This window comes from Brachyhypopomus gauderio, chromosome 19 (assembly GCF_052324685.1).
Source record: "Brachyhypopomus gauderio isolate BG-103 chromosome 19, BGAUD_0.2, whole genome shotgun sequence".
In the NCBI taxonomy this organism is placed as follows: domain Eukaryota; kingdom Metazoa; phylum Chordata; class Actinopteri; order Gymnotiformes; family Hypopomidae; genus Brachyhypopomus; species Brachyhypopomus gauderio.
In genome coordinates this window covers 6,978,590-7,006,129 of record NC_135229.1, presented here as the reverse complement: position 1 = coordinate 7,006,129, position 27,540 = coordinate 6,978,590, and the positions used below count along the sequence as shown (strand labels likewise).

The window sequence follows — 27,540 nt, the reverse complement described above, 5'->3', positions numbered from 1 at the left end:
TCATTTTAGTGACCAGCAGTTTGTGATGATTAATGTGAAATTGCTGTTAATTTAATCAAGCAGTATCCTATGATGACATGTATTCTGTCATTCCCACTTCTTCCTCTTGTTTTAGTCATGTAACTTTCGAGCTTTCAAAAGACATTTTTCTGTTAATTTCATATTCCTGCTGTAAATGTTTTATTATTTGATACCAATCCAGGCTATTACTATATAATGTAAACTATGAGATTATTTTTCTACAAGGAATAAGCAGTTTATAATTTGATTTATCATTTTAGTATAATACAATTGTATTACTTGACAAGAATAGTATTAAAATAGCTAGTTTGGTTAGCGATACAAATTAAACGTGATTTCGTTCAGACTCTTATTATCCTATCCTATTATTCATTCATATCCTGTCATGTGACTTAGGATGCCCAATCCTAACCCGAGTAACCCGGAAGTACCCACGCGGTTTCCTAAGCGCTCCGTCCGGCTCTGCGGACTCAAGGGGAGTGAGGTATTGCACCATGGTTCTCCAGTAATCCGTGCTTAATCAGACAAGTGTGGTCAATTTTCTGGCAATCCGTCACCATCCGCGCCTTAAATATGGACCTCCAGTCAAGAGGGCTGGTCTGGAGGCAACCAAGTTATCAGTAAATACTTCTGAAAACTGTATTTATTCATTTTTTATATATTGTCACTTTTTTGCCTTTGCACGCTACCGGGGATTTAAACGTAAAGTGACAGCAGGTAGCCAACGACTCAACGATTTACCACACTTTCCCTCGGATCTGAAGACGTGCAAAGTTCTTGCAGTAAATCACAAAAATAGCACATTTTTTATTTCTCGACTTCAAGTTTTCCTATCTTCCTGAGACACCGGGTGAGTAATCCCAACGCCTTAGCTAGCTAGCTAATTTTGCCTGCTGCTGGTTATAATCACGAAGGCCAAGTGGGCCCTGAATCTCGTGAGAGTTGCTAGCTAGCGTGCTAGCTGTCTTGCTGTATTATTAACTACCCGTCTAAGAAACTGTTGTACCTGTCTGTCTGGCAACAAGATATCGTGTAAACTGTCAGGTGGTTATCAAGCTAGCTAGCTAACTATCTTAGCTAGATTTCTTGCCTCCCATTCCCATCTCAACGTCATTCAAGTTATTTAACAAACGTGCACTGCCTTGATCCTGATCCAAACTTGAATGCTAGCTAGCTTTAATCCTCGCTTCTGTACTTTAATATAAAGTTATGAAAGTGGCGGGTCTATAAAGATTTGCTAGCTAGTGAACTATCGGTAGCAGTTAGTTTGAAGAAGTCACATTGCAAACCAATGTGACCCGACAACCATCATGGTTTTCTATTTAAAACCCGACTTGATGGGCTTGAGTGGGCATTTGGAATTGACCACCACTCATGTATTCTTGATGGAATTCGTCCCATTGTGCCGTCATAGTTGAGGTTAGGACGTCACGCGAAATGGAACCCCGAGTGTTTGTGACGCGTCGCGGAGCTACTTTCTCACTAGTAACGGGTTTAGCGAGCCGCGACTAGCCGAGTATTCTTTACAAACCAATATTATTCTGGCTAGCGTTAATCACCTGGTACCACACTGCGTTTCATACAAGACCGTGAACACACGCCTTTAGATATATTACCACTATAACGTTGAAAATTGGAAACGTGTGATGGCTACATGTTTAAATTTATAAATAGTTAGCTTGCTACTAGAGATTTTCATTGATTACATTGATGTTACATTGAATCCGGTCAGATTACAAGTGGATAATATCGTGGGCCTCGGCTACCCAAATTAAATAGTAGGCCGCGTCCTCATTCTGACTTGTCTAGTTATCTAGATATACGGTGGCTCTTTCTAAAAGTTTGGTGTCGTACAGCGCACGTCTCCCGGGTTTGGAGATGGTTCGGGCGCAAAAGACGACTCGTCGTTTTAACTTGACAAATTTACGGTAACGTAACCTGGGGACAAGCATATGGGCGCTAGCATGCTAACACTAACCGCAAAGTTTGAGTGTTAGCCGGCTCCAGTGTGACACGTCTCTTAGCGTGTGTCCTCAGATTTTGCTCACGGTGGGCTAGTCGGGCCTACTTGCTAACTTTCTGATCTTACTCGATATCTTTTATTCTTAATGCATTAACCTAAATAAATCAATTTAAAGCTATTGCTGATGTACATTTGTTCGATATTGGGCATTATTGACAAACGTTCATATTCACGTGCAGTCGTTCTTATTTTAACGTTCACAGTTCATTGCTTTAAGTGCAAAACTTCTGAATTTAAAACATTTTTCAAAAAATCATGCATATTTCTATCATCTTTGATCATGCTGCCTCTGTTTTTAGTTATTTTATTAAAACTTGTGATAAAGACTAACGGTGGTTTGTAAACTCGTTTTTCTATCTTTGAAATAACGTTCAGAAATATTTGATAACTGACAGTGGTAATTGAAGATCATATAAGGTAGAAGAAACCCTGGACTGTGAACAGTTAAGTATATTAATTATGAACCTGAGTAGCCCTATCTTTGTTAAATGTTTGGAGGAGATTGTGTAGTGCATTTGAGCGACCTTGTGTTTAGTCAGGCAGCTGCATACACTAGCCTTTTCTGTGATACTCTTTTGAGGATCAGCAAAATTTCACACTGGAATATATATTTTTTAATCATACTTATCTAAGGTCTTTCTCTGACATTTTAAACCTCAGTGTTGAATTTTTTTCAGCAACCTTTTTCAGAAAGTTGAAATTACTTTTAGCCAAAAGTACTTGATTACCATCAATTAGCATCTTGCATTTGCTTGCTGGCACAAAAAGGATAAATTCTGTATAGAAACAAAGGAAAATCCTGATGAATTCTAAACAAAAGACTGTCAACATTGATGACATTACACTGCATCACACAATGGCCTCTAGTGAAACTAATAAACAGCTAATATTCTTATGTAGATGAACTTTGGTACATGATTAGAGAATCATTCATTTATTTTTGTATTAAGATCAAGAAAAGGAAATGTTGGAAGCCATTAATCAGTCAGTGTGTGTGTGGGTTGAGTTGCTTGACTGAAACGTCCCATTGTTCTAAGTGGTACTTGGTTGTCTTCTTGGTAAATCCAGTCTCAAATAAAGTCACTTAATTGAATTTAAATGAAGACACATAGGCCTATCATCTATGAAGATTTTGGGTTCTGGTATGAGTTTCTCCTTCCCTACAGTTGATGGTTTCACTTGGCGTTAATGGTGGTGTCCTCTGTCTGCCCTTGTTGAATTGATGTCACCATGCCCCCACCCCCACCTCCCTTTTATTTTGTGCCAGAAAATTGATCTGTATTCAAATATATTCAAACATCAATTTCCAGAACTACACAGCAATTAAGTTGAAACTGAGCAAGTCCTGTCTACAAAATCCCTGACATCTATATTGGGGCCCTAAGCTCTAGTTACTCAGTTTGACATTTAAGGGTGAAGTATCACTAGGTGCTTCTTTGAATGCTGATACAGACATCCACATTCCATTGAAGTCCGTTGAACTGAAACCTGCTCTCTCACCAGCCTACGGCCGCTCCGTTAGTGTATTGCGGCTCACGGGGTCGTGTTTTCCCTGCACCTCCCCCGTAAAACAACATCTTCCACACTGCAACCTCCCCACCCCCAATGGAAAAGGAAGGTCCTCTTAACTGCAGAATGCATCAGTGACACTACTGTTAGCGATAGCTGTTGGCATATGTAAACCTTTTATCTGCGTCAGCATTCATGTTGCGTAATGCGTAGCGCAAGTTAATTCCTCTTCAGCGGTGCTGACTGAGTGGAGGTTGATCGGAGTGCATAGTCTTAGTCACTCACACAGGCTGAGCTGTTTGGATGAAGTCATGCAGCATGAAAAGCTTGGGTCATATGATCAATTTGATAGGCCTCACAAAGGATGTTTTTGCTCCGTTTTCTTTACAAATATATGTATATTTCACATTTTACATTTTATTACACACATGCATACATATATTTTATAAAATGCGTAAAATATAAAACAGCAAACGGATCCTTTGTGAGGCCTCTCAACCTGTTCATTAAAACGTATATAAATAAGACCTAATAATGTACATCAAAATAAGCCAAAGTAAATAAATGAGTTTTAAAATTTCCAGCATAAAAGGGGTAGAATATCATACAGATTGCTCAGGACTACATTACCCATGTACCCCTGAGTAGCCTGCCTCCCCACCCTGCTCTCTTGCTCCCTGAAAGAACAGACCCACTGGGTTTTTGTAGTGCTCTTCATGGGGAGCTTATTGGCTGCCATCTGTCAGGATCCAACAAGAGCCCAGAGCTGGTTTGTGGCAGGCCTCTTGTGTTGTGCCAGGGGTCGTGAGAGGTCAGACAGGTCACTGCTTCACGCGACCCTTCGGCATCAAACACCCAACCTTTCCTGTCTTGGGCTCTCCAGCTGGTATCCACGCTGACACCCGCGAGTCGCAGACCCCAACATGATTGAATTGTTTTGGATGCGATATTGCTTCAAGGAAAATGTTTGTCCTTCGGCATCTACTAATTTTCTTCAGACGTCATCATTTGGAGGTTGTGTGCATTCAAAAGTTTGAGAGGGTGGGGTCTGCTGTTATCAATACAGACCGTGCACACCCACCCTTTGCCACACAGAAAATGGATATTGCCTTGGACATCTAATCGCACAGCCCCAGTGTGTGTGCCTTTTTGATGGCGCTCATTGTACTTTGCTTACTCAATGTTTTACCGTGTTGCTAAAGTAATATTTTAATTGTAATTGACTATAATTGAATTGTATGGTCGTTGAGTCCTGTGGACACTAACCTGTTAAGTGAGCACAAGCACTTTAATTTAAATGAACGCTTAAACTGCACTGCTTATTCACTCTCCTGTCTTATCTGATACAGGACACACTACACAAGAACCTCATTGTGAACCTGCCAATACGAAGAGATTAACAATATTGTTTCACAGGTATGTAATCTTTCAGCGTTCTTGCCATTTATTTTTGTTGGGATATTTTGTGCACACATACTGCTTCATACACCTTTAAAAAATTCTGTGTATTCCTTTGTTTAAATTGAAGCAGTTTTGTCTTTAAAGCACCTGCTTGGCTCATGCCTTTTGTTCCTTCTTAGACGTTTTGTCTTTTCTCCCCTGACTCGCACTCTCATTCTCCAGTTTGGCAGGCAGGTCCGAGGCCCCCCTCATGCAGAACCACGGGAAATGAGTAAACCACCACAGCCTATTGCAGGACCCCCTTCTTTGTCCCACCCCGCTCCTTCCCCTGGACTGTCGCAGGTGAGGTCCAATAAATGGGCACATCTGTCCTAGAGCTGTGGCAGCAGCAGTGGCCAGTTGGCCAATGAGTCACCTTTGTTTGCTTTGTTTGATCCATTGTTTTTGTGCAGGGTGCATACCCCCCTGGCCAGCCTCCCTCTGTTGTCTTTGCCCCACCGCCTCCACCAATGAACTCTGCACCACAACCCAGACAGGTATACAGCACCCTACGCACACATGATTCAATCATCTGGGAAGGCGTTTGTGCTTCTTGTGACTAAGCTAAGCGTCTGCTCTGAATTCCGCTTCGTTTGTTTGAGGGTTTCTGTGCATGCAAGCTAGAGTCTGTCCTTTTGCCTCTTGTGAACTTTGACCTCTTGCTCTCTCTTTTTTTTTTTTCTTCTGCCGTTCCACCAGTTTGCCCCAGGGCCACGTGCTTTACATCAGCAGGTACTAACGTTTTTCACTGGGAAAACTAACAACCTCTTGAATATAGATATCAAATAGGAATATTAATTGGAAAGCGTGAAACCCTAAGCGACCCACTGCATTGTTACACGTCGTTTTCAAGTACAACATCGAACCCAACACTACATTTGTGGGCTTTATTTATATTTTTTTTTTGCGCAGCATACATTGCACTGATAGGTCTTTGGGTGCATTGGCCACGCCTCGAGCAGCACCCGCTCCGTTCAGAGCAGAAGTGCAGTCTGCTTTGTGGCTTCACTGTGGTCCTTTAGCCCCAGTCCAGATGCATGCATACGTCTGCTTTGTTTGTGCCTGCTGCTAACAGCTAACTGATTAACTGCTGCTTCATGTCCTTCTGTCTCTGCCTGTCTCTCCGACCCGCTCCCGCTCTCTCTGGTGCGTTGTCTCTCCTCTCTCTGCTCCCTCTCTGCTGTGTGTGGTGCGGCTGAAGGGTGGATTCAGGTCACTGCAGGTAACTGCCTCTCTCTCTCCCTCCTCCTCTCATTTCTGCAGTGTCAAACCAGTGTGATGCTCCATACAGCTGTTCATGCGTCTTCTCTGCATTCCCTGATGCTCTACAGCTCTCTGGCGTAACTGCCACACAGTTGTCGCGTAATCAAGGACTTCTTGTTCTGCAGATGAAATGGCTAATGATACAGGCCTTAGGTTCTGACAGTATGCCATGATGACGAAACAAAATTGCTTTTGTGCAGGAATTGCTGAAATAGTGTGTGTTACTTTGGTGCAATGAACCCAGGGTCTTGCTGAAAGTATATTTGAGTAGAATTAACATTACTGCACGTGTGTGAATTAAAAGGATATGCAAGAGTTTTACAGTGCGAACCTTGTAGCAACCAGATGTCTCAATATTTTAGTGTTGTGTTTCCTTTATATACTGAGTGTCTCATTTATTGTCAGCCAGATCAAACCAATTTGTGACCAGAGCTTGAAGGTTAAACCAATTGCTGCTTGTAGTGTGCTGAGGTGCAGATGAGGAGGCAGCGTTGTGCAAAACACCCCCCCCCCCCCCCCCCCCCCCGTGCTTAATGACAAACTTGAAAGTACATGTAGATTATGATGGCAAAACTAATGACATTAGGTGTGGGGCGTGGCTTAAAGTGGAGCTTGTTTCGAGTGTCTAGGAAGAATGTTAATTTAGATGTGGCAAATTTGTCAGTTGCACTGCATCTCACTGTTGTTGAAACATGACTTCTTCCCATATTGACACATGGTAGAACTGGTTCCGTTGTGGGGTGGGGTGTGGATGTGACTATGGCCATGCGAGGAAGGACGTTTTCCACCTTGGGGCTAAAGTTCGGCCTTTGTGCGTGTCGCCACATCCTGAATACCCCTGTTCTTTTCCACCCACAGCCGTTCTACCCCAACCGGCCCAGTCTGCCCAGCGGTGCCCCGCGGGTGCCGCCCAGCAGTGCGCCCCGCACCGTTCAGCCCGCTCACGTGTACCAGAACTCCCAGGTGGTGATGATCCCTCAGCAGCAGCTGCAGTTCCCCAACTCTCAGGGCGCCGCCTACTTTCTCCCACCTGGACAGGTAATGCTCCAGTGCCATTGAGGTTCTGTTTGGGACACAGGGATGGTATCGACGTGAATAAACGCACAACGTTGTTTTTGTAGTATGTTTGATGTGTAGGAGGGCCATGAGGTTTTTAGTCTGAAGTTATTGGGGAATTTTAACGTGACCTCTGGTGTTAGTCAGGAAAACTGTTGTTACCTCTCCGAGCTGAGATTATGGCTTGCTGTTTTTGAAACTGATGACCAATTGTTTGTCCTTTGCTCTGTGTGCGTGTCTTGTAGTACCGCCCTCCATACGTGCCCTCAGCCCAGCAGTTCCCTGTGGCCAGTGCACCACAGAGTTTCTACTCCAACACCTATCCCGACAGCAGCTCTGCATACGGTGAGGAGAGGCTCTTGAAACACCACACTCACTCTCTCTGTTTTGTCACCCCAGTGATTCTGTCCTCCACTTCTGGTTTGTGTCCATTTAATTGTCCCTCTTTTTTTTTTTTTTTTTTTTTTTTTAAAGGACAAATACCTGTGTCCCTCTTTGTCTCTTCTCTCTTTGCTGATTCTGTAACCCCATTGTGCTTTATAACATTAGCTTCGTGCTGGATCTCGTCATTCACCTTCTGCCTTCTGTCTTTCTCTCTCTCTCTCTCCCTCTCTCTCTCCCCCCTTCTTTGTCCCCCCTCACCCGGGCTGAATTCAGAGGCCTCGCTGGCAGCGAGGGAGAGGCGAGGGGGTGGGGGGAGAGGATCGGGCCGGGAGAACGGCCGGCTCTCTCTGCACGCCACCCCTCTCCCCTCTCAGGGCTACCCCGGTGAGTCTGGTACGCAGGGTTGCCTGTGTTTGCTGCTTTGTCCTCATGCATCGCAACCATGGTGCCTTTTGTGAAAAAAGGAGGGGGGAAAAATATTCTGGAGCATGCACTTGTCATTTGCTGCCATGGCAGCCTTCTACTAACTCCCAGGTCCATGAGGCAATGCAGTTTTGTCAAATACAGCATTCCACTAGAGATGGACTTTAATGCAGAGCAGCATGTTGAGTCTGGTCTGTTCGCTTTGCCCCGTGTCGTTGGCTGGAGCCGTGGGTCTTTCGTGCATGTTTCTTCTCTGTTTGGTTTGTTCTGCTTTAGTTTGACCCAGTCAAGCTCCTAATCGTTTAACTTTGCTGCTTGCATGTGGATGAACCCACGGTGTAGGTGGGAGCGTACCTTTACGTTTGGTGGCAAAATTTTGAGATTAAAACACTTCCAAGTAAACCCATACTGCAACTGTGCAACCCTGCATTGTGGACTTAAGTTAAATGTTAAATGGCCAGTGGAAATGAAGGAGAGAAAAACACTTCCTTTCCCTCTCCACATTGGGGCGGAGCCTAAGGTGTTATCTGATTGTGCCTTGTCTCCTTCTCCAGGTGCGCCGTATTACCCTACACAGGCACAGTACCAACCTTCAGTGCCCACCACATCTGTCATGTTGAGCTCCGCCCAGCAGCAGCAGGCCCCGCCACCTCAGCACGCCCCGCCCCAGCAGCACAAGAGGGAGCGCAAGCAGGTGAGGAGCTGAAAAAGTTGCCTTCTTGAGAATGCCTTATATGAGCATGATCTCACTTCCCCAAAACCATGTCCCACAGATTAGAATACGAGACCCCAATCAGGGTGGGAAGGATATTACGGAAGAGATCATGTCCGGCGCTAGAAACTCATCTACTCCCACACCCCCTCAGGTGAGCTCAGTACGCAAGGCCTTTGTGTATGCTAATATTAGGCTAAAATGTTATTGGTCCAATTGGACCAAAATTGTATCAAGCATAATGACAATGTTCCAAACTCCTTCCATCAGACTGGAGTTGCAGAGGCGGGAGGTCAAGTCCAAACCAATGGTGAGAGCATGCCTCCTACATCTACTGTAGTGATTCGACCAGGTAAATGTTTTGTTTCTTAATTTCATTGTACTACGTTATTGTATTTTTATTAACCTTAAAAACTAAAATGAACTAATAAAAAATGTGAAATTGCACCTTGTTCAGATGATCGTGGGAAGCCTGTGGCTATGCCATCAGCTGCCTCGACCCCCCCGCCTCCATCCAAGACGCCCGAGCTGGTGGTGGCCGCCACGTTGACAGCCGAGCCTAAACTGTGCCGGGATCTCCAGCCAGCCGCACTCTTGAGCGCAGTGCCTGTTGGTCAGGACTCGGATGAAGATCTTGGAGCGTCTCCCTCACCGCCACCCGAGTCTTCGGCGTCTCCCTCTCCGCCACCTGATGTGACGGACCTTCCTCCGGCAGACAGCCCCACCCCTCCTGAGCCCAAGACGGGCGACAGTTTGGATGCACCACTGCTGTCTGAAGCAGTTCCCCAGGAAAAGGAGGAGCCTGTCGAGGCCCATGTGGAGCAAATCCCTGCTGAGGTGGAGAAGGCGGAGTTGGAGGTCGAGAAACAGGAGCCGGAGCCGCTGCCTGAAATGGCACCATCGGTCTCCGACCCTGTGCCAGCGCCTTCGGCAGTTGCTGCTGCGACCGACGACGATGCTCCCTCTCCAATAGCCAACGGCGTAGAGGAAACTTGCGTCGATGCCGCATCTGCCGAATCCTCGGTGGCGGCACCTGTTCCTGAGCCCGAGGTCTCCGTTGATGAGCCTGAAAACGTTCCCGTTCTCAACGGCCTCCCTCAGGACCCCGAGGAACTGCTGGAGGAGAAGGAGGAAGGTGAATGCAACCCCGTCGCCCAACCCGTCATGGAACCAGAGGAACCTCAGGCGCTGCAGGGTGGTGACCCTGCTGTGGTTCCCGCGCCAGTGACGCTGGTGGCGGAGGTGAAAGAGGAAGCCGCCGTCCTTTCCTCAAGCAGCCCCATTGACGAGACGACTATGCAAGGTAAGGGCACATGTGGGTCACAACAGAACCTGTAAAATGTCTTTACAGATATCTGTGCGCTCACCAAAGTCTGACGAGTGGTGTTCTAAGGCGGATCCTAACCAGCTATCTTCTCTTTCTAGCGGTCATGCCTTTGCCAAAGAAGAAAAAGAAACTGAAGGATTTCAATAATAAGGATGTGGGAGACGTCCTGGATGCCTTTAAAGAGGTATGGGCCATTCTTGATGATGGGCAGAAAGCTGAAAACACCTACTTTTGGCAAATGTGTCTATGAAAAGCCAGAATAGCAGTCACTACCATTTCTGTATGACCATTTTCCATAGACCATGTACATGACCATGTGGTCAAGCTTTTTTAAGTTGGGGTGTACATACACAGCACCCGGGGTTTGACCGCACGTTCAGGTGCTGAGCAGAGACGAGCGGCTCTGAAAGGTTGTAGCCGGTGGACTTTTGAAATGTAGATGTGTTGATGTTTGTGTAACCTTCTCCCCCTTAGCCCGAAGAGAAAGAATCCACCCCCGAGTCTGCAGTTGCTCAGACCCAGCCTCTGGAGCTCCGCCCCTCTGTGCCTGCTGCTCCGCCCACTGAGGAGTCGGAGGAAACATGGGAGGAGAAGGAGGACAAGCTGGACATGGAGAACATAGAGCCTGAGGGGCCCAAGTCTGCTGAACAGAAGTATCAGTATAAAGAGGGTGAGGGCAAAGACTCCAGTCTTAAGTAAATGTACTTGTGTAGATGGTTCCAGAAACTTCTCCATTTTCTAAAATGGTCCCTGATATTGAAAAGATCTGTGAAAGGTTCCAGTTTTCTATTTCCTGGAAGGTAATGTTAACTTGGCTGCATTAGTGACTCCTCCTCTGGCCCTTTCACCAGAGCACTGGAAGCCCATCAACCCCGAAGAGAAGAAGAGGTACGATAGAGAGTTCCTACTGCGCTTCCAGTTCATCAGTGCTAGCATGCACAAGCCTGAGGGCCTGCCCCACATTACTGAAGTTGTTCTGGACAAGGTAAGCGTCACTCCCCAAGACTGACACAGATTTTCTCCCACGCCTTGACATTGTCGAGCCTTCATCCGTCTTTCTTTCCACAACACACTATAGGCTAATAAGACACCTCTGCGACCCTTGGATCCAAGTCGCTTGATGAACTGTGGGCCTGACTTCACACCCTCTTTTGCTAACCTGGGCAGGCAGCCTCCTGGAGCAGGACGCGGACCTGTAAGTCTCTACCTGGAGGAACATCTCACACATACATTCTCACTTTAAAAGCACTTGGAAATGATTTAAGGCTAGTTAGGGGGTCTGCATTCTACATTCTAGAGCATCATTGTATTTGCTCTAGTGTCTAGATCATTTACTAGCCATGTTTGTGTTTTTTAAGCTAGTTTCACTTGGAGTTATTGCGATTGCTTGGTTACACCCTTAGTTTGAGTTATATGGGACTTATTTGCACTGACCTTCCTAATTAAGCTTTCCCCACCTTCAGCCTCCAGGTCCGAGGCGCTCACAGCAGGGCCAGCGCAGGGAACCGCGTAAGATAATCGCCAGTGTCTCGCTCAGCGACGATATTCAACTTAACAAGGCTGAGAAGGCGTGGAAGCCCTCGACAAAGAAAACGCGTGCGCGCACGGCCGAACCCGATGAGGACGACCCTGAGGTGGCTAAGACCCTGGACCTGCTGCGTCGTGTGCGCAGTGTACTCAACAAGCTCACGCCGCAGATGTTCGAGCCATTGATGAAACAGGTTACTGAGCTGACTATTGACACAGAGGAGAGGCTCAAAGGAGTGATCGACCTCATCTTTGAGAAAGCCATCTCCGAGCCCAACTTCTCGGTGGCTTACGCCAACATGTGTCGCTGCCTGATGGGGGTGAGTGTGCATGTGCCCATGCTCGAATGACCGGTTCCACTCGTAACTTCAATCTTGTCAGTTCAGTGAGTGTCAGAGTAGAGTAACTATTCTCCTAAGCCTTCTGATGTCAGATGGGGAGGAATGAATTGCTTTCAGTTGCACATGATTTAACATGAATAAGCCCACCTCCCTTATTTATTTTTATACATTTCAAGTAGTGGTGGGCGATATATCGTTCACAAAAATACCGGTACATTTCTTTATTCGATAGGATTTCGCTATATCGCGACATTATGATGCAAGGACGCAGGTTGTGCGTGCAGCGCGCAAAATAAACATGGCCAACAGCGGAGAGAGCAGCAGTGCTCACACTGTGAATGATTTAGTTCCTAAACGAGGAGCTACATCAGTAGTGTGGAAGTATTTCATGAACAGTTCACGTTCAAAGTTCACAATTTTAATTATGAACTAGTTCAAAGTTCAGTTCATTTTACTTTTTTTCGTGAGATATTCAAATACTTTTTTCACGATTTGGCTGTTGCGCAATCAAGGGGCGGACACAAATGCGAAGTAGATAGTACAATCTCATTAGATTTTATTTCACATCTTACATTTGCAGACGACACGCGAGTGGACCGCGAATGACGTGGCATGATGAATAGAGAACTAACGCTTAATGCACTAAAAGGCAGCAGAAATGACAAGGGTACAAAACTAGACCAAACAAGAGTAGGCTACAACTAAATTGTTACATTCACTGACATGAACAAACACACGGGAAGCAAGTAACGGCCATACATGAACATGAAGTCTAACAGAACATACATGTATTGCCAGGCACGATATCACGTTAGAGAACAAGGAGACCAAACATGACCTGAAAACCTAAACCACTACGAACCTGAAAATGGAACAGAGACTTTAACCATACACAAACACGAAGCTAATCAAAACCACGAATCGCAGATAAGGCGTGAATACCGTGCACACCCAACTAGGAAATAAAGAAACGACAATGATCCCCGAAGGTATAGTCTGGACATAGGCTATATATACACACCAACTAGGAGATAAAGAAACGACAATGATCCCTGAAGGTATAGTCTGGACATATACACACCAACTAGGTGATAAAGAAACGACAATGATCCCTGAAGGTATAGTCTGGACATATACACACCAACTAGGTGATAAAGAAACGACAATGATCCCTGAAGGTATAGTCTGGACTAGGGTTGCAACGGTATGAGATTTTCACGGTATGATAACCGTCTCAGAAAATACCGCGGTATCACGGTTATCACGGTATCACAGTTAGTTTGTATATTATTAAAAGATACACCGACCCTTAAAGAAATTACAAGTTATTTTTGTTCAATTAACTATTTATTGTAGAAACCTGGAACTATTGTATACAAAATGTGTCCTTTAAAAAAATAAGCTGTACACATGTTTATATAAATACTGCAAAATTAGAGAAACCTAAATCATGGATTTCAGTACAATTATTTAAGTTTAAATTATTTAATATCTGATAAACTCAGCCTGGGTCAGTGTCTGATCAACAACTGTTGTAAACGTCCGTTGTACTGCCAAGTTGGAATATAACCAGATACTGCAGGAAGAGAGGATTTATTTCTGACATCATCACAATAGAGATTTCTATTTTAAGGTTTTCACACCGAGTCTGGTTTTAACATATCAAAAACAGGTACGTTAGAATTTGAACGCATGTAAATTAATAGCGTCTTTCACATCCAGTGAAAGCAATGACCATAAAAAGCTAGGTTTATACTTTCACTAGTGACCGTAGCACGCGACTCCGCACAGTTCTTTTGTCTTACGTTAACAAATACGAGCCTCTTTTAATTCCAGGACAAAACATGAGAGAACGTGAAGACGTTAAGATTGGGCGTTTTGGAAATAAACAACCATTAAATAATGTGATGAAAAAGCGAATTATTTCGAGTATATGTATAAATATTTAACTTAATTAAGTTTAAGGTGCTGGGAAATATTGAAACGGACCTTTAAAGTGACGTACAAGTGTTTTAATTCCACCTTTTAAACGTGTATGAATCCTGCAAACGTGACTTTGTTCATTGCGCTGAGGCGCAGCGCGCAAAGTTAAAAAATTCGAGAGGTGTACGACCTCGCGAATCGACAGCGCGCGAGACCCTCGCGCACGGGCGGAGCCACCGCGATTACGTCATTTTCGCCACTGATTTTAGTTTAGCTTTTTTTTTTTGTAAAAAAATGTGTTAAGTCTGATGCACTTTCTGCCATTCTCACTGCTGTGTGCTGAGTAGCTGAACCGGAGAGGAGTTGCGCATGCGCGGGTCAGTTTCTCCGCTGGCTTGCTTTTTACCGGTAATAAGCAAACGCACACGGTATGATAACCGTGCATTTTAATACCGTGGTATACCGTGAAACCGGTTACCGCTGCAACCCTAGTCTGGACATATACACACCAACTAGGAGATAAAGAAACGACAATGATCCCTGAAGGTATAGTCTATACATATACACACCAACTAGGAGATAAAGAAACGACAATGATCCCTGAAGGTATAGTCTGGACATATACACACCAACTAGGAGCTAAAGAAACGACAATGATCCCTCAAAGTATAGTCTGGACATAGGCAATACACACACACACTTGTAAAACTTGACGAGCTAACACGGAACAGCTGAAACAGAGGGGCATAACAAGAATGAGGAAAACATAAAAACGACGAGACTAGAAGGGGGTGGAGCCAGACGTGACAAGTACAAGCTAGAAATCGCTATACGTTCTTATACGTGCTATGCCTACCCCGCTTTGCTGCAATTCATCACGGGTAACGTCGTGCGGAAACCAGTATGTTATTAACTAGCCAGTATGTTAACTATTCTCATGCGGACACTACGTTGCCCACAATGCATTGCGCACACACTGTCAAAACCATTTCTGTCTGGTGATGCATGATTTAAGCGGCACCAGCGAGAATACAGAAGGGAGGAAATTTCTCTCGTTGCGTTTCAAAAGAGAAAACAGATGTCACTCAGTTTTCAATGGAAACAAATTCCAATGTTCATTTACAGTGATGTCTACCGTTCATGACGCAATGTGAACTAATTCACGTTCAAGTTATTAAAAAATGTGTTTCGTTCAGTTCAACGTTCACGAAAAAATGAGCGTGTTCAATGAACGCGTTCTTTTGAACTCGTTCACGCACAACACTGTGAATAGTGAATTTACTTGAGTTTCTCTTTTAACAACTTCCGCCCTGTCCTGCCTCTCCTTCGCGCAACTCATTTGGGATGTAGATTTGACTTATTACTGCCTCTTTGTTATTACCTTTTGGGAAGAAAAAATATCGAGATATATATCGTATGTCGCCATTCAGCTAAAAAATATTGAGATTATTTTTGCTCCATATTGCCCAGCCTTAATTTCAAGCAGGGTTCACTTATTGACTAATCTCCAGATGTGTGTTAAACATTGTGACATGTAGCTTAATTTCAGGCTTAATTTCAGTCTTTCCCTAATGTACAGGAACTACCTGAATGTGTCTCTCCCAAGTGAGATAGCAAGTAAAGTGGTGTGTGCGGGCCAGTGAATTTTCAGCTTTCATTTGCATTTCATTGCATTTGTTTTTAATCAGTTATTCACTTGTTTTAATCATTATTCACTTGGACTTGTTGCTTGTTCTTCATGGTACCCAGCTGAAAGTGCCCACCTCGGATAAGCCGGGAGTCACCGTAAATTTCCGAAAGCTGCTTCTCAACCGCTGCCAGAAAGAGTTCGAAAAGGACAAGGACGATGACGAAATATTTGAGCGCAAGCAAAAGGAGCTTGAAGCTGCATCAGAGGTGCGACCGTCTCACCATCTCACTAGCACACATTTCCTTGAAGTGCACGTTACTGGGCGTGTATTTTTTAGCATGCACGTTATTTGGCGTTTATTGTATTGTCGATGGGCCTGATCTCGAGTTAACACCAACACCCCCCCCGGACATGTCCGGCCAGGACGAGGAACGCCAGCGGCTGAGAGAAGAGCTTGAAGATGCAAAGGACAAGGCCCGCCGCCGTTCCCTCGGCAATATAAAATTCATCGGCGAGCTGTTCAAGCTGAAGATGCTCACTGAGCCCATCATGCATGACTGTATTGTCAAGCTGCTGAAAAACCACGACGAAGAGAGCCTCGAGTGTCTCTGCCGCCTCTTTTCCACTATTGGGAAGGACCTAGATTTCGAGAAGGCCAAGGTAACGTGCCCATGTTCTCCATTCCTGGGCTTCTAACGCTCCGTCTTGCAGTTTTTACCAGGTGGTAGCCACGAGCATGCTAACGAGAGTCTTGTTGTTTAGCCCCGTATGGACCAGTATTTCAACCAGATGGAGAAAATCATAAAGGAGAGGAAGACCTCGTCGAGGATCCGTTTTATGCTGCAGGACGTCCTGGACCTCAGACGGGTAAGTGTTCAAACCCCTGTCTATTGGACTTCAGGTTCAATATCTGAGTGTGGATTCATTGACAGTCCTGCAGATGTGGTTGGACTACCTAGAGAAGTATCTTCCCTTTGCAATTTTGTTTTTCCCAATTGCCCATACCGACAAGATGGCTGCCATGTTGAATGCGCTGCTCTCTCTCCTGCTATGGTAGAATAACTGGGTCCCGCGCAGGGGTGACCAGGGCCCCAAAACCATCGACCAGATCCATAAGGATGCCGAGTTGGAGGAGCACCGGGAGCAGATCAAGGTGCAGCAACAGCTGCTGTCGAAGAAGGACTCCAGTCAGGGGCGCGGCGGCCGAGGTGGGTCGCACCCGTCGGGGGGCCGCACCACCCAGCCTCAGGACGAGGGCTGGAACACGGTGCCCATCACTACCAAGACGCGACCCATCGACACCAGTCGCCTCAGCAAGATCACCAAGGTACGGCAGGCTAGAGGATTTGTCCGTTTCCCATTCTAAAAAAGAAAGACGCCCTTCCCTTTGTATTACTGTTAGAGTTGACAGCAGGGTGTTACCAATGTCATTTTATAGATGTGATTGGTGGATCCTAAAGGGCCGATTTGAGAATCATAATTTTAAGGCGTATTTTGTTCAAATGTACATTCTCTTTGCATAATTTGCATCTCCCATTCCACAGCCGGGGGCCATGGACTTCAACAACCAGCTGCTCGCCCCAGGAGGCAAGGGATCATGGGGCAGCTGGGGCAAAGGCAGCAGTGGTGGGTCTGGAGCCAAGCCCAGCGGAGAACAGGGTAAGGGTACTACGCTAGCACCTGCTTGGCCTCCCACTGACCTCCAAGATGATTGCAGCATATTGACCATTGCCAAGCATTACAGTTGTCAACTAGAAGGTCCTGTACTGCGTGATTTTGCCTTGGTTCTCATTTGGTGCTCTCCTCTTTCAAGAATCTGGCCGACCCGCCACCAGCACACTCAACCGCTTCTCCGCCCTTCAGCAGTCAGGATCCTCATCCACGTCTTCCTCTCTGGACGCTGACCGCAGAGTGCCTCACAGGCAAGTGTCAGGAAGACCATTTGTTCTCGTTGTAAACCCTCTTGCAGGAACCTCAACTGGCTTTGCGGTTCACAGATGACCCATTTATTGCCGAGTGTCTGAGCCACCGACCGACACTGAGGGACAGGGTAGAGATGTTGGGAGGACCGAACGGTGCACAAGTATTAAATTTATTTTATTTTTTTACAGAAGCAGCTCCAGCAAGGACCGTGCTGACCGCGAACGATTTGAGCGTTTCGATCGGCGAGACAGCCGTGAAGACAGAGAGAGGGGCCTGGACAGGAACCGCCCGGCAGTCACCAAGCGCAGCTTCAGCAGAGAGAGCGATGATCGTGCCCGAGGAGGCGAAGGTCGCGGTGCTGTGGACACCGTGCGCCGTGTCGCCAGCATGACAGAGGAGCGTGGCAGCCGTGACCGGGGCAGCCGAGAGAGGGGCAGCCGTGACCGGGCCATGGGCAAGGAAATGGGTGAGAGGAGGAGCCAGGGGATGTGTGGTGGGAGGGGCCATCGGAGGTGATGGCGTGGTGGGAGGAGCTTTCCCCTGTGTGTTTGAAGCACCTATGGTAACAGTTTTGGCTGAATCAGTAGCAATCTTTTACATTCTGTAAATAAAATGTAAAATGTAAAAAAGGAAGTGTGCCATATTTTGTCAATTGTGATTTTTTACATTACAATCGAAATTTGTCCTCCACTTTTTACCCATCTGTGCAGTTAACACACACACACCAGTGATTACTAGGGGGCTGTGGTGCACATGTGTCCAGAGCGCTGGGCAGCCCTAGCTCGGCGCCCGGGGTGCAGTCATGGCCTCAGGTCTGGGAATCGAACCCACGACCCTCCGGTCACAAGACAAGTTCCCTTCCACTAGGCCATGACTGCCCCCAAAGTACTTCAAAGTTCTTCAAAGTACTTTATCCTTTTACTGACACTTCTGTGAGGTCTGATACATTCAACCTAAAAATGCGTACTAGCACTAATTTGAGTATCGTGCGTTATGATCCAAGACATCAGTCAAGAAAGCACCGATTATGGAACAGTGGTGTAGTATATACAAGGTTGAGGTGAAGGTTGTGCAAACTATTCTCGGGGTCCATGACTGATATCCTGGTCTCAATTGTTTCCATATGTTAATTTGTTGTTCTGTTCCACAGTGAAGCGTGAGACCGCTCCAACACCACCTCCTGCCCCAGCCAAACCAGCTCTGAGTGAAGAGGAGTTGGAAAAGAAGTCCGTAGCCATCATTGAGGAATACCTCCACATCAATGACCTGAAGGTAAATGTCAGCACAGTGTTGTCCATTTGAACTGATGTGCATGGAGCAGTTTTGTCTCTGTTTCAGTAAGTTCTCAATCCTGCAGGATTCCTCTTTCACATGGGGGCCTCGCACCCTTATTTATCAGCATAGATGATGTATGGAACAATCTGGTTAAAGCTTCAGCAGAGACATTTGAGGAAAAAGTGGGATGAGCTCCAGTGGTGATTTGGGTGTCCAATTATTCTGTGTAGACGTCCCAACATTCAATCTGAGATTAAAAATATATTGTGAAAGTGTAAATCAGACGCAGAGTTGAGGATTAAACTGAAATAATGTCCCATCGGGCTTATTTTATGCAATTGCATTTGGACAGAATAAATGTTAGCCAAGCTAGTACAACTCTCATGACCACCCCGTGCTGTTCGTGTGTCGCTGACATTTCCTTCTGTGTCCTGCAGGAGGCGGTGCAGTGCGTGCAGGAGCTGAACAGCCAGTCTCTGCTCTTCGTGTTCGTGCGAAACGGGGTGGAGTCCACGCTGGAGCGTAGCACCATCGCCAGGGAGCACATGGGCCAGCTGCTGCACAGGCTCGTGAGCAAGAGCATCCTGCCCACGGAGCAGTACCACAAAGGGTGAGCGTCGCCGCCACACGCCAGGCCACTCCCCCACTAAGGGGAGGAGCCGTCTCCGGTTTCAGCAGAGCCGCCTGCGTTTATCCTGTTTTTGCTTGTTAATTACGGTTGCGTTTGTAATTTAGCTGTAATTAATTAGATGGTTGTGACCAGCGTCGTATTGCGTCCATGCACGCTTTGGCTCGGTGCACCGAAATCCTACCCCTCGTCAAGACAATAACGACAAATGCGATACTCCACCAGAGTTTACTGACTCGTGCAGGGCCATCACAATCACAGCCCAACCCCCCAAACAAATTTGACCTAGGTAACATCTAAACTGCACGTACATGGAAAGAAATAACAGTATATCCTTCAATAACGATAAAGAAGCAAGAATTGCAAGTAATGCAGGCTTACAATTGGTTTAAAATTTGTGCAGACTTAAGTTCCCATACTCATTTACTAAGTGCTTTTAGGAGCATCCCTTTTTGGTTCAACAGTCAGCAGGCCGCTCCTTGTTAGCTGGATACCACGGTGGATGAGTCATGATTTTGCTGATTTCCAACAGGAGTCTGTCTGCTGTAACACACTTGGTGTCTATTACATAAATGATGGGCAAGGTGTGCTGTCTAACGTCACTTCTAGTAAGCTCGGCATAGTGCATTGCCAACACGACTGCATTATCGATACCACCCAAGTGACGGGGTAAATTGGTCTGAACAACCTAACGCTTTTAGACTGACAACAGATGGGTGAGAATCTGACGTTTCCGCCTATGAGCATGTAAAGATATCCATCCGAAAGATTTCTCAGAAGGGAGTGACCATTTCTAATAAGTTCCAAATGTAATTATACCCAGGATAAGGTGTCTGAATTCTCTGCCAAACCATTAGTGTTTCACATGGGCCTCAGCCCACACGGTTCACTCAAAATAAACCTCTAAATCCCCACAAGCTCTTTGCAGGGGTCCTTGGCACCTTCATTCATCTGTATTTGACCAAATTAAGTCGGTGACTTCTCACATTTAAACCACGAGCCTATCACTTACCTAGTCTGTTGACCCACATTGTAAGTAAACCCACATTGGCCTTATTAGTGATGAAGGCTGGTCTCGGAGGTCAAAGCATACTCTGTGCTTCCAGTACCATGTGGATTTTACCCACAATGCCATGACGTGCTTCCTAAAACGGAAGATCTATGCAGTTAGGCCTGCCCAGACTAAGGCTACAATGGCAAAGTTAATACATTCAGTGTCACCATTTCTATCTTTATTTATCTTCCTAGACATGACGTGACCATGTACTAATCTGTCCCTTCCTGAGACGCAGAAAAACCTTAACCACTGCTCCATGATGCATTACCTTGACTTGCCTGGGCTCTCATTCATAGCCATTGACTAGCTTTTACAGCTACTACAACTTCGTCTCTTTCCCCCTGCCAGACATCCCAGAGCACGTTCATGCACGCGTTTCACTCAAGTCTCTCACAAATGAGTGTTTTTCAGCACTTCCACTTTGAAAGCTCTTAACTGCATCCGTGAATGGAATTGTTGGAGCTATAAAATATTCTGTAAAATAAACCTGTTTACTTTTAGTGCACCGCCATATTCGGCCTCAATGCAGTTTCAGCAGTGTACTGCAAGACTTTTTATTTCTTTTTGCCTGTTACCAATTTCCAGTCTTGTGCTTCAGCTCGTTGACCAATATTTATGGCGCTCTCTCCAGTACACAATTTTGGTCATTTAATGATCTCAAGTTTTTGTTTAGTTTGTTTACACGGTGACTAGTTTGCACAGCACCATACATTGTAATGAATGCACCACACCATACGTCAGTTCTACACTCGTAACTTCCAGGATTTGACCATTCTTGGATTTCTGCACCGCGCTGATGGAAGAACGTCACACTACACACAGTTTATAGGAATGTATTGAAGATTCTTTACGTAGGAACCTTGCTGCACTCGTGTTTCACCATCCTCAGTATGAAATTCCATCCCAGCATAGCTTAAGCAGTTGTGTTCTTTTCGAACAACTTGAAAAGAATCTTTCAGGTGTGGAATAACGTTATGGAAAATGGTTGTGAATCACATCAGAGTGATGAACAAAGACTCTTTGCATGAGTTAAACACTGTAGGATCAACCTCTTGATGTACAACCCCCATCCTCAAAGGCAGTTTTGATATCCACACAGTTCCAGTTTTCTGATATTACTGCCATGATTATTTGTGGAGTCTGAGGCGCACACAGGAGAGTTCCTCAAGGTTTGTCTCATCAAAGCCCTTCCAACCAATGTAGCTTTGAATACGACACCGTCAAATGTCTACACACAACTTTTTTGGCAAAACATTTTCATGACTGCGTGATCTGCATTGTCAAATGGAACTATTCAAGGATATGCTCTTCAAATCAACTGAGCCTTTTGTGACCACTATGTCCTTTGTTTCTGTGTACTGCAAATTATACAAGTTCGTAGCCTTTCATGTTCGACCAAGAACTTTTGCAATGCGTGACTCACCACTTTCGCCATCTCTGCAAGTGATCATTTGTTTCAGTGTAAAACAAAGACTCTGGGATCTAAGTACATCAGGTTGTCATGAGTGAGACGGTTGTTACCCATAGTGTCACAGTGGAGATTGTACACTCACTTACATTCTCATAGTGTATCACTGCAGATTCAACAACATCTAACATGGCCTCTCTGCAATGACCTTTGTTGGGGACGCCCACATTTCAGAGCTTGTAGTGATAAACCTGACTGTAGGTGCCTGCCTATTAAATATCACACCATGCTAGCCTCTAACCACATCAGGACCTCTTCACTCGTACAAGCACATTTTCCACCAGTATTATGTTTTGAGCTGCTTATGGAAGCCTCTGAATTGTCAGAGCATTTTGCTTGTGTAAAGGTCTTGTAGAATATAATGCTGACGTGCAGCGTCACGCTTATCAGTGCTAATTAAGGGGAAATTTGGTTACTGAAGCTGTGTACATTGTGTATTGTAGTTTTTTTTTGCCATTAGTGAACCCTAAGGCAGTTTTTTAGACACTTCAGAGTTCTTCACTTTCATCAGTATGTCTGAATTTTATTTTGCCTCTTTATAAAGCCATTGCTCCATGGCCTATACGCTGAAATTGTCTTGTGTCGCCCACGTCCTTGTTAAACTTGAAACCAATGTCAATATTCAGTCTTTAAGAAGACTCATGAAGGCGTATCATAGAATGAAATGATTTGCTCTTGATCACTATACTTTGTTCTAAAGCAGGGGTCACCAACCTTTTTGAAACAGCTACTTCTTGGATGTCAAACTGGTAGCCCTCCGCAATAATTGGTAAACACTTGTGAAATCACAAATTTGCTCAATTTTGCTTCACATAGATGAATATCCTTAATTATTAATAACAACATATAATTAAAGGTATAATTGTTATTATTAATTACAATAATCTGTGTGAAAACACTGATCATGTTAATACTTTAGTACATCAATACTTTATTTCTATAAATATCTGCAAGAGCCGACACCCTTCTAACCATTGTAGCCGCCCCCAGTTGGCCATCGGAGAGTGGAGATTACTAGGGATGCACCGAAAATTCGGCCACCGAAAATTTTCGGCCGAAATGGCTTAAATTTGCATTTTCGGTTTTCGGCCGAAATAATTTCATCACCGAAACAACACGGCCAAAACAATGTGTTGTGATGACGCAAGCAATAATCGCCACCTGGTGCTTATTTGGATAAAGCTAGCAAAAAAGTTTTCCAGTGATGGCGCCAAGGCAAAGGACATTACTCCAAACATTATGGAAGTCGTTGCCTTAGCCGATCAGCCGTTCTCTGTCGTAGAGGATGCGGGATTTCGTAGGCTAATAGAGCACATTGAGCCCCGTTATGTTTTGCCGAGCAGACGACATTTCTCAGAAGCGTGTTTACCTGAGCTGTTTAATGTTGTTGCAACTCACGTCATGTTTTTATGAGAGAATTTATATTTCTTTCAGGCCAGTCAGTTATAATTAAATTTAACTCGTATAAAATACATATATTTATCCTCTGATAAAAACGGTCTGCAAGCAAGTTAAATTTAATTAGTGGTCGGCCATTGTCAGTGTTATCGCCGTTAACGGCCCACCACTAATTTTATTTTATAATATGCATTACTGTAATGTTACTAATAATTGGCGTAATGTATTTCGGTGTATTTATACCATGTTGTCAGGTGTAAATAATCATCTCACCTTCACTGCGCCTGCTAGTTAGTCTCCACACGGCAACCACGGGGAGTCTAATAATCTAATATGTAACAATTTTACATGCAACAAGAATTTTTTTAATATTGTTATTTTCAAGTTTACACCAGTGCAAGGCTGATTTAAAAAATAGCAAAAAAAAGATGCAGCTCGCTGATATGTGGCACTATAGTGAACTATTTTTTTAACAGGCCCGCAGGCGACTCATGACGTACTTGCGGGTGACCTGGTGCCCGTGGGCACCATGTTGGTGACCCCTGTTCTAAAGCATGTAATAGTAGCATGAAGACACCGCACTACAAGTTCACTGCCAGTGCTTGTCTAACTTGAGGCCATAAGCAAACTCGCAACAGGTTTACTGTTTGTCCGTGTCCCACACCCCCCCCTTTTATTTTTATTTATTTATTCCTTCTACATCTTTTATTTATTTATTCCTTCTCCATTTATTCCATCTCTTCATTGTTACCTACACACGCCAGTCGTGATTTCACCATGTTCTGAGTTGAACAGTCAGTGCAGATTTGTCTAAACCACTTGCCGATCATTTAAACTCGAACTATGTTGTCATAAACAGTGTACATATAGTGCTGACTGCATTTGTTTTTGCAGTCAGACTTTTCTAATATTGTGTTCATTCCATCATTACCTAAATCTGTGGTTAATTCGAGGATGTTGTATCTTCCAGATAGCGACAGTGCTACAGCTAAAGCTTTTTCTTTTTTTCTTTTTTTTCTTGTCTTGCCCTAAATTGTCCAAAGATGTCCAACGTGTCCAAACAGCACTGCCCAGATTAATAAGAAGTTTGTTTCATTTAGGATAACTTGGACATGTGCTATGTTCTAATGTGAGAGAACATAACCTCCATTTTTGTGGCATGTTTATTGGTCACTGACTTGTTCTAATGGAAGTAACATTCTTAGTTTTGGTGGAAAAATGGTATAATTGGTGATGGAGAACTCTGACTGAATCCCTCGGACTACCTTGGCAGTTTTTTTTACGTACATTTGCAAAAATGTGACTTGTGCTCAGGATTAATTTTTTAAGTGTGAGCAATTATGACATCTAGTGGTGAAGCCAAATTTTTAATTTTTCCTTTACTGGAGAAAAAATGTCTAGTGAAGCATAAAAAAACCAAGTTAATTATAAATTAAGTAACATTAAAAGCCATTTACTTCCACATCATTAATAGTAATCAGATCATCAGTGTTTGATCAACAATGTGACTGCACCGAATAAACGCATTGTTCATTCCCTTCTTTCTGGTTTGTTCCTCAGACTGCGGGAGATCTTGGAGGTTGCTGATGACATGGCCATCGACATTCCTCACATCTGGCAATATCTAGCTGAGATAATCACCCCAATGTTGCATGAGGGAGGTGTTCCTATGGGCCAGCTGTTCAGGTGAATCATCAAGAAACCTCAAGCACCGACACGCTCTCTGGAATCACAGAAGATAAACCTCATTTGTCAATCAGATGGTTCTTGGTTGTTTGACTTTTGGTCATTTTGTCTTTTGTTCGGTAGAGAGGTGTCCAAGCCTCTGCTGCCTATAGGAAAAGCTGCTGACCTGCTGGTTCAGATAATCAACCTGCTATGTAAAGGACTGGTAAGTGATCTGATCTGGGCTTACCAGCTATTGGTTCCAGATATACCCACGTTGAGCTTCCTCAGTAAATGTTTGATCTGTGTGCAGAGTCATAAAAAAGTTGGAGCCTTGTGGAGTGAAGCCGGCCTCAATTGGAAAGACTTCCTTCTGGAGGATGAGGATGTGAACAAGTTTGTGACGGAACGGGTACTCAAATTACTCATGAATATGGGGCTAGAAGGCCAATTTTAATTGGATCAAGTTTTTTGCTAACAGGGTTGACGATGTGGCGAACGTGAATTTCTCACTATCATGTGTCCTATGTAGAAAATGGAGTTTACGTTGGGAGAGGAGCCCGACAAGCCCAGCAAGAAAGAGATGACTCCTGAGGAAATGAGCAAGAACTTGGACAGACTCATTGAGGACAAAGCCAACAACCAGAGGATAAACGACTGGGTGGAGGTAGATGTGGACATGTTTCTGTAGATCAGAACTGTCTGATAAGGAAGTATCTCAGTAAATACTGTGCAGGGTTCGCTGACGTGTTTTTAACTTGCAGGCAAACCTTGACGAGCAACAGATAGCCTCAAACCAGTTTGTGAGAGCCTTAATGACTTCAGTGTGCCAGTCTGCTATTATATGTGAGTGCAACCCGTCTGTTTTTTGTTCCATCTTTCTTTCCCAATTTTAATTTCAGTTATTAAATAACTGAATTTACTCATTATAATGAACCTCTTCTGAATTTCCACTCCACTAGGTGAGTACCCCTACAAGGTGGATGCGGAGCAGATTACCCAGCGGGCCAAGCTCCTCATGAAGTACCTGTTGGATGAGCAGAAGGAGCTGCAGGCACTATATGCTCTCCAAGCTCTTATGGTCCGCCTGGAGCAGCCAGCAAGTCAGTACACATTTTTTTGGTTAATATTTGCCAGCGTATGAAATTGTCTTGTTCTGGACCTAAAATCTGAAAAATTTAAATCACATGTTACCAGTTCATAAATAATAATGGGGCGATGGGTGAGTGGAAGCAGCTTCGTTAAGTTTCATCACGTTCAGATTGAGGCATGTCGCTCAGAGTTGGGGGTGTAGTTCAGAGCCTAGATACAGGTCACAAGCTGCAGTACCTGCTTCATGACTCCACTAATTCTCATCCACCTTCTCTCTCCGTCAGACCTGCTGCGCACGTTCTTTGACACCTTGTATGACGAGGATGTCATCAAAGAAGAGGCCTTCTACAAGTGGGAGTCCAGCAAAGACCCAGCCGAGCAAGTGGGCAAAGGTGTGGCCCTCAAGTCCGTCACCGCTTTCTTCACCTGGCTCAGAGAGGCTGAGGAGGAGTCGGACAACAGCTAAGCACCTCACTTCAGCCCCACAACGGCACACAAAGGGCGCAGAAGAGAAGGGTTTCTGACTACAAATTGAACTTCTCATGAAGACTCTTCTGACAGACTCTTATGGATTAAAAAAAAAACTACAATCTTTTTTTTTCCTTTTTTTTTTTTTGACTTCTGTGTTTCTTGTGCCAATTCCATGGCTACTAAAAAGAAAAAAAAACTGAAATAAAATGTAAAAAAAAAAAAAAAAAAAAAAAAAAAAAAATATGGGGAGACCGAAATGATTCAAAGGAATGCTTACATGCTTTAATAGCAACATGCTGTCAATTACTATGTAGTTTAAAAAAGAAATCTGAAAATCCCAAACCGCACTGCTCTAAACTTCAATGTAGATGTACCTGCAAGATTTTATGACATTGCAGCATACTATAAAATTAGTGTCCTATATGTTCTGATAGCATGACTCTGGTCATGCTCTGTAGGTTTGTAACATCAGATCAAATGTGGAGCTCTTAAGAAATAATTTCTTTTGTGTGTATTTGAGGAGGTTGGCATTCTTTTTATCGTAAAGGAGGGAGTTAAAGAACATAGTATTTACTGACTTCTCGTAAAGGATGGATTTTGGCTCCCATGTGCTTCAGAGGAGAGGGGGAGGAGCCTGAGATTAGGATAATGGGATGGACTTTCACACACCCTGCCCCCCTCCCTCCCTCCCTCCCTCCCTCCCTCCCCTCTTCCCTTTTGTGCTGCTGGTGAAGGTGAGCATGTTTCCTCCTAAGCCATCCCTCCTGCTGCCTGCCGCCATTCCTGCCTTCCGCCTCCCTGATCTATGGATGGGTGGGGATCTTCGTACAGGCCCTGTTGAGCACGCCTGCGGTGGGTTTTTAATAGAACATTAAAACTTGAAGCATAGAGGAAAAGAAAAAAAAAACAACTTGAGACCGAAATGATCCTAAAAGCCTTTTCTACTTGCAAAGTGAAAACACATTTCAGGAGCATTCTGTACAT

The 27,540-nt window shown here is 44.6% G+C and overlaps 1 protein-coding gene across 3 annotated transcripts; it reads left to right on the top strand.

The window, feature by feature from the left end:
- The first annotated feature begins 479 nt into the window (after window positions 1–479).
- On the top strand, window positions 480–27,532 carry eif4g1a (eukaryotic translation initiation factor 4 gamma, 1a). Of its 3 annotated transcripts, XM_076982274.1 has the most exons (34): window positions 480–871; window positions 4,903–4,969; window positions 5,177–5,296; window positions 5,407–5,490; window positions 5,693–5,725; window positions 6,195–6,215; window positions 7,115–7,294; window positions 7,558–7,657; window positions 7,970–8,080; window positions 8,674–8,813; window positions 8,893–8,985; window positions 9,102–9,183; window positions 9,289–10,134; window positions 10,257–10,342; window positions 10,633–10,828; window positions 11,010–11,143; window positions 11,237–11,353; window positions 11,622–12,005; window positions 15,699–15,845; window positions 16,003–16,239; window positions 16,342–16,446; window positions 16,637–16,906; window positions 17,124–17,238; window positions 17,393–17,501; window positions 17,691–17,968; window positions 18,653–18,774; window positions 19,215–19,387; window positions 24,889–25,014; window positions 25,138–25,219; window positions 25,307–25,405; window positions 25,526–25,660; window positions 25,758–25,839; window positions 25,956–26,096; window positions 26,370–27,532. In XM_076982274.1, exons 3-34 carry the CDS (start codon window positions 5,222–5,224, stop codon window positions 26,549–26,551), a joined length of 5,085 nt encoding a protein of 1,694 aa, XP_076838389.1. In that variant the 5' UTR covers window positions 480–871; window positions 4,903–4,969; window positions 5,177–5,221; the 3' UTR covers window positions 26,552–27,532. The 3 variants fall into 3 exon arrangements, with proteins under 3 accessions (XP_076838389.1, XP_076838392.1, XP_076838390.1); XM_076982277.1 differs by lacking the exon at window positions 7,970–8,080 and having other exon boundaries at window positions 481–871; XM_076982275.1 differs by lacking the exons at window positions 5,693–5,725; window positions 6,195–6,215 and having other exon boundaries at window positions 481–871.
- Window positions 27,533–27,540: the final 8 nt, after the last annotated feature.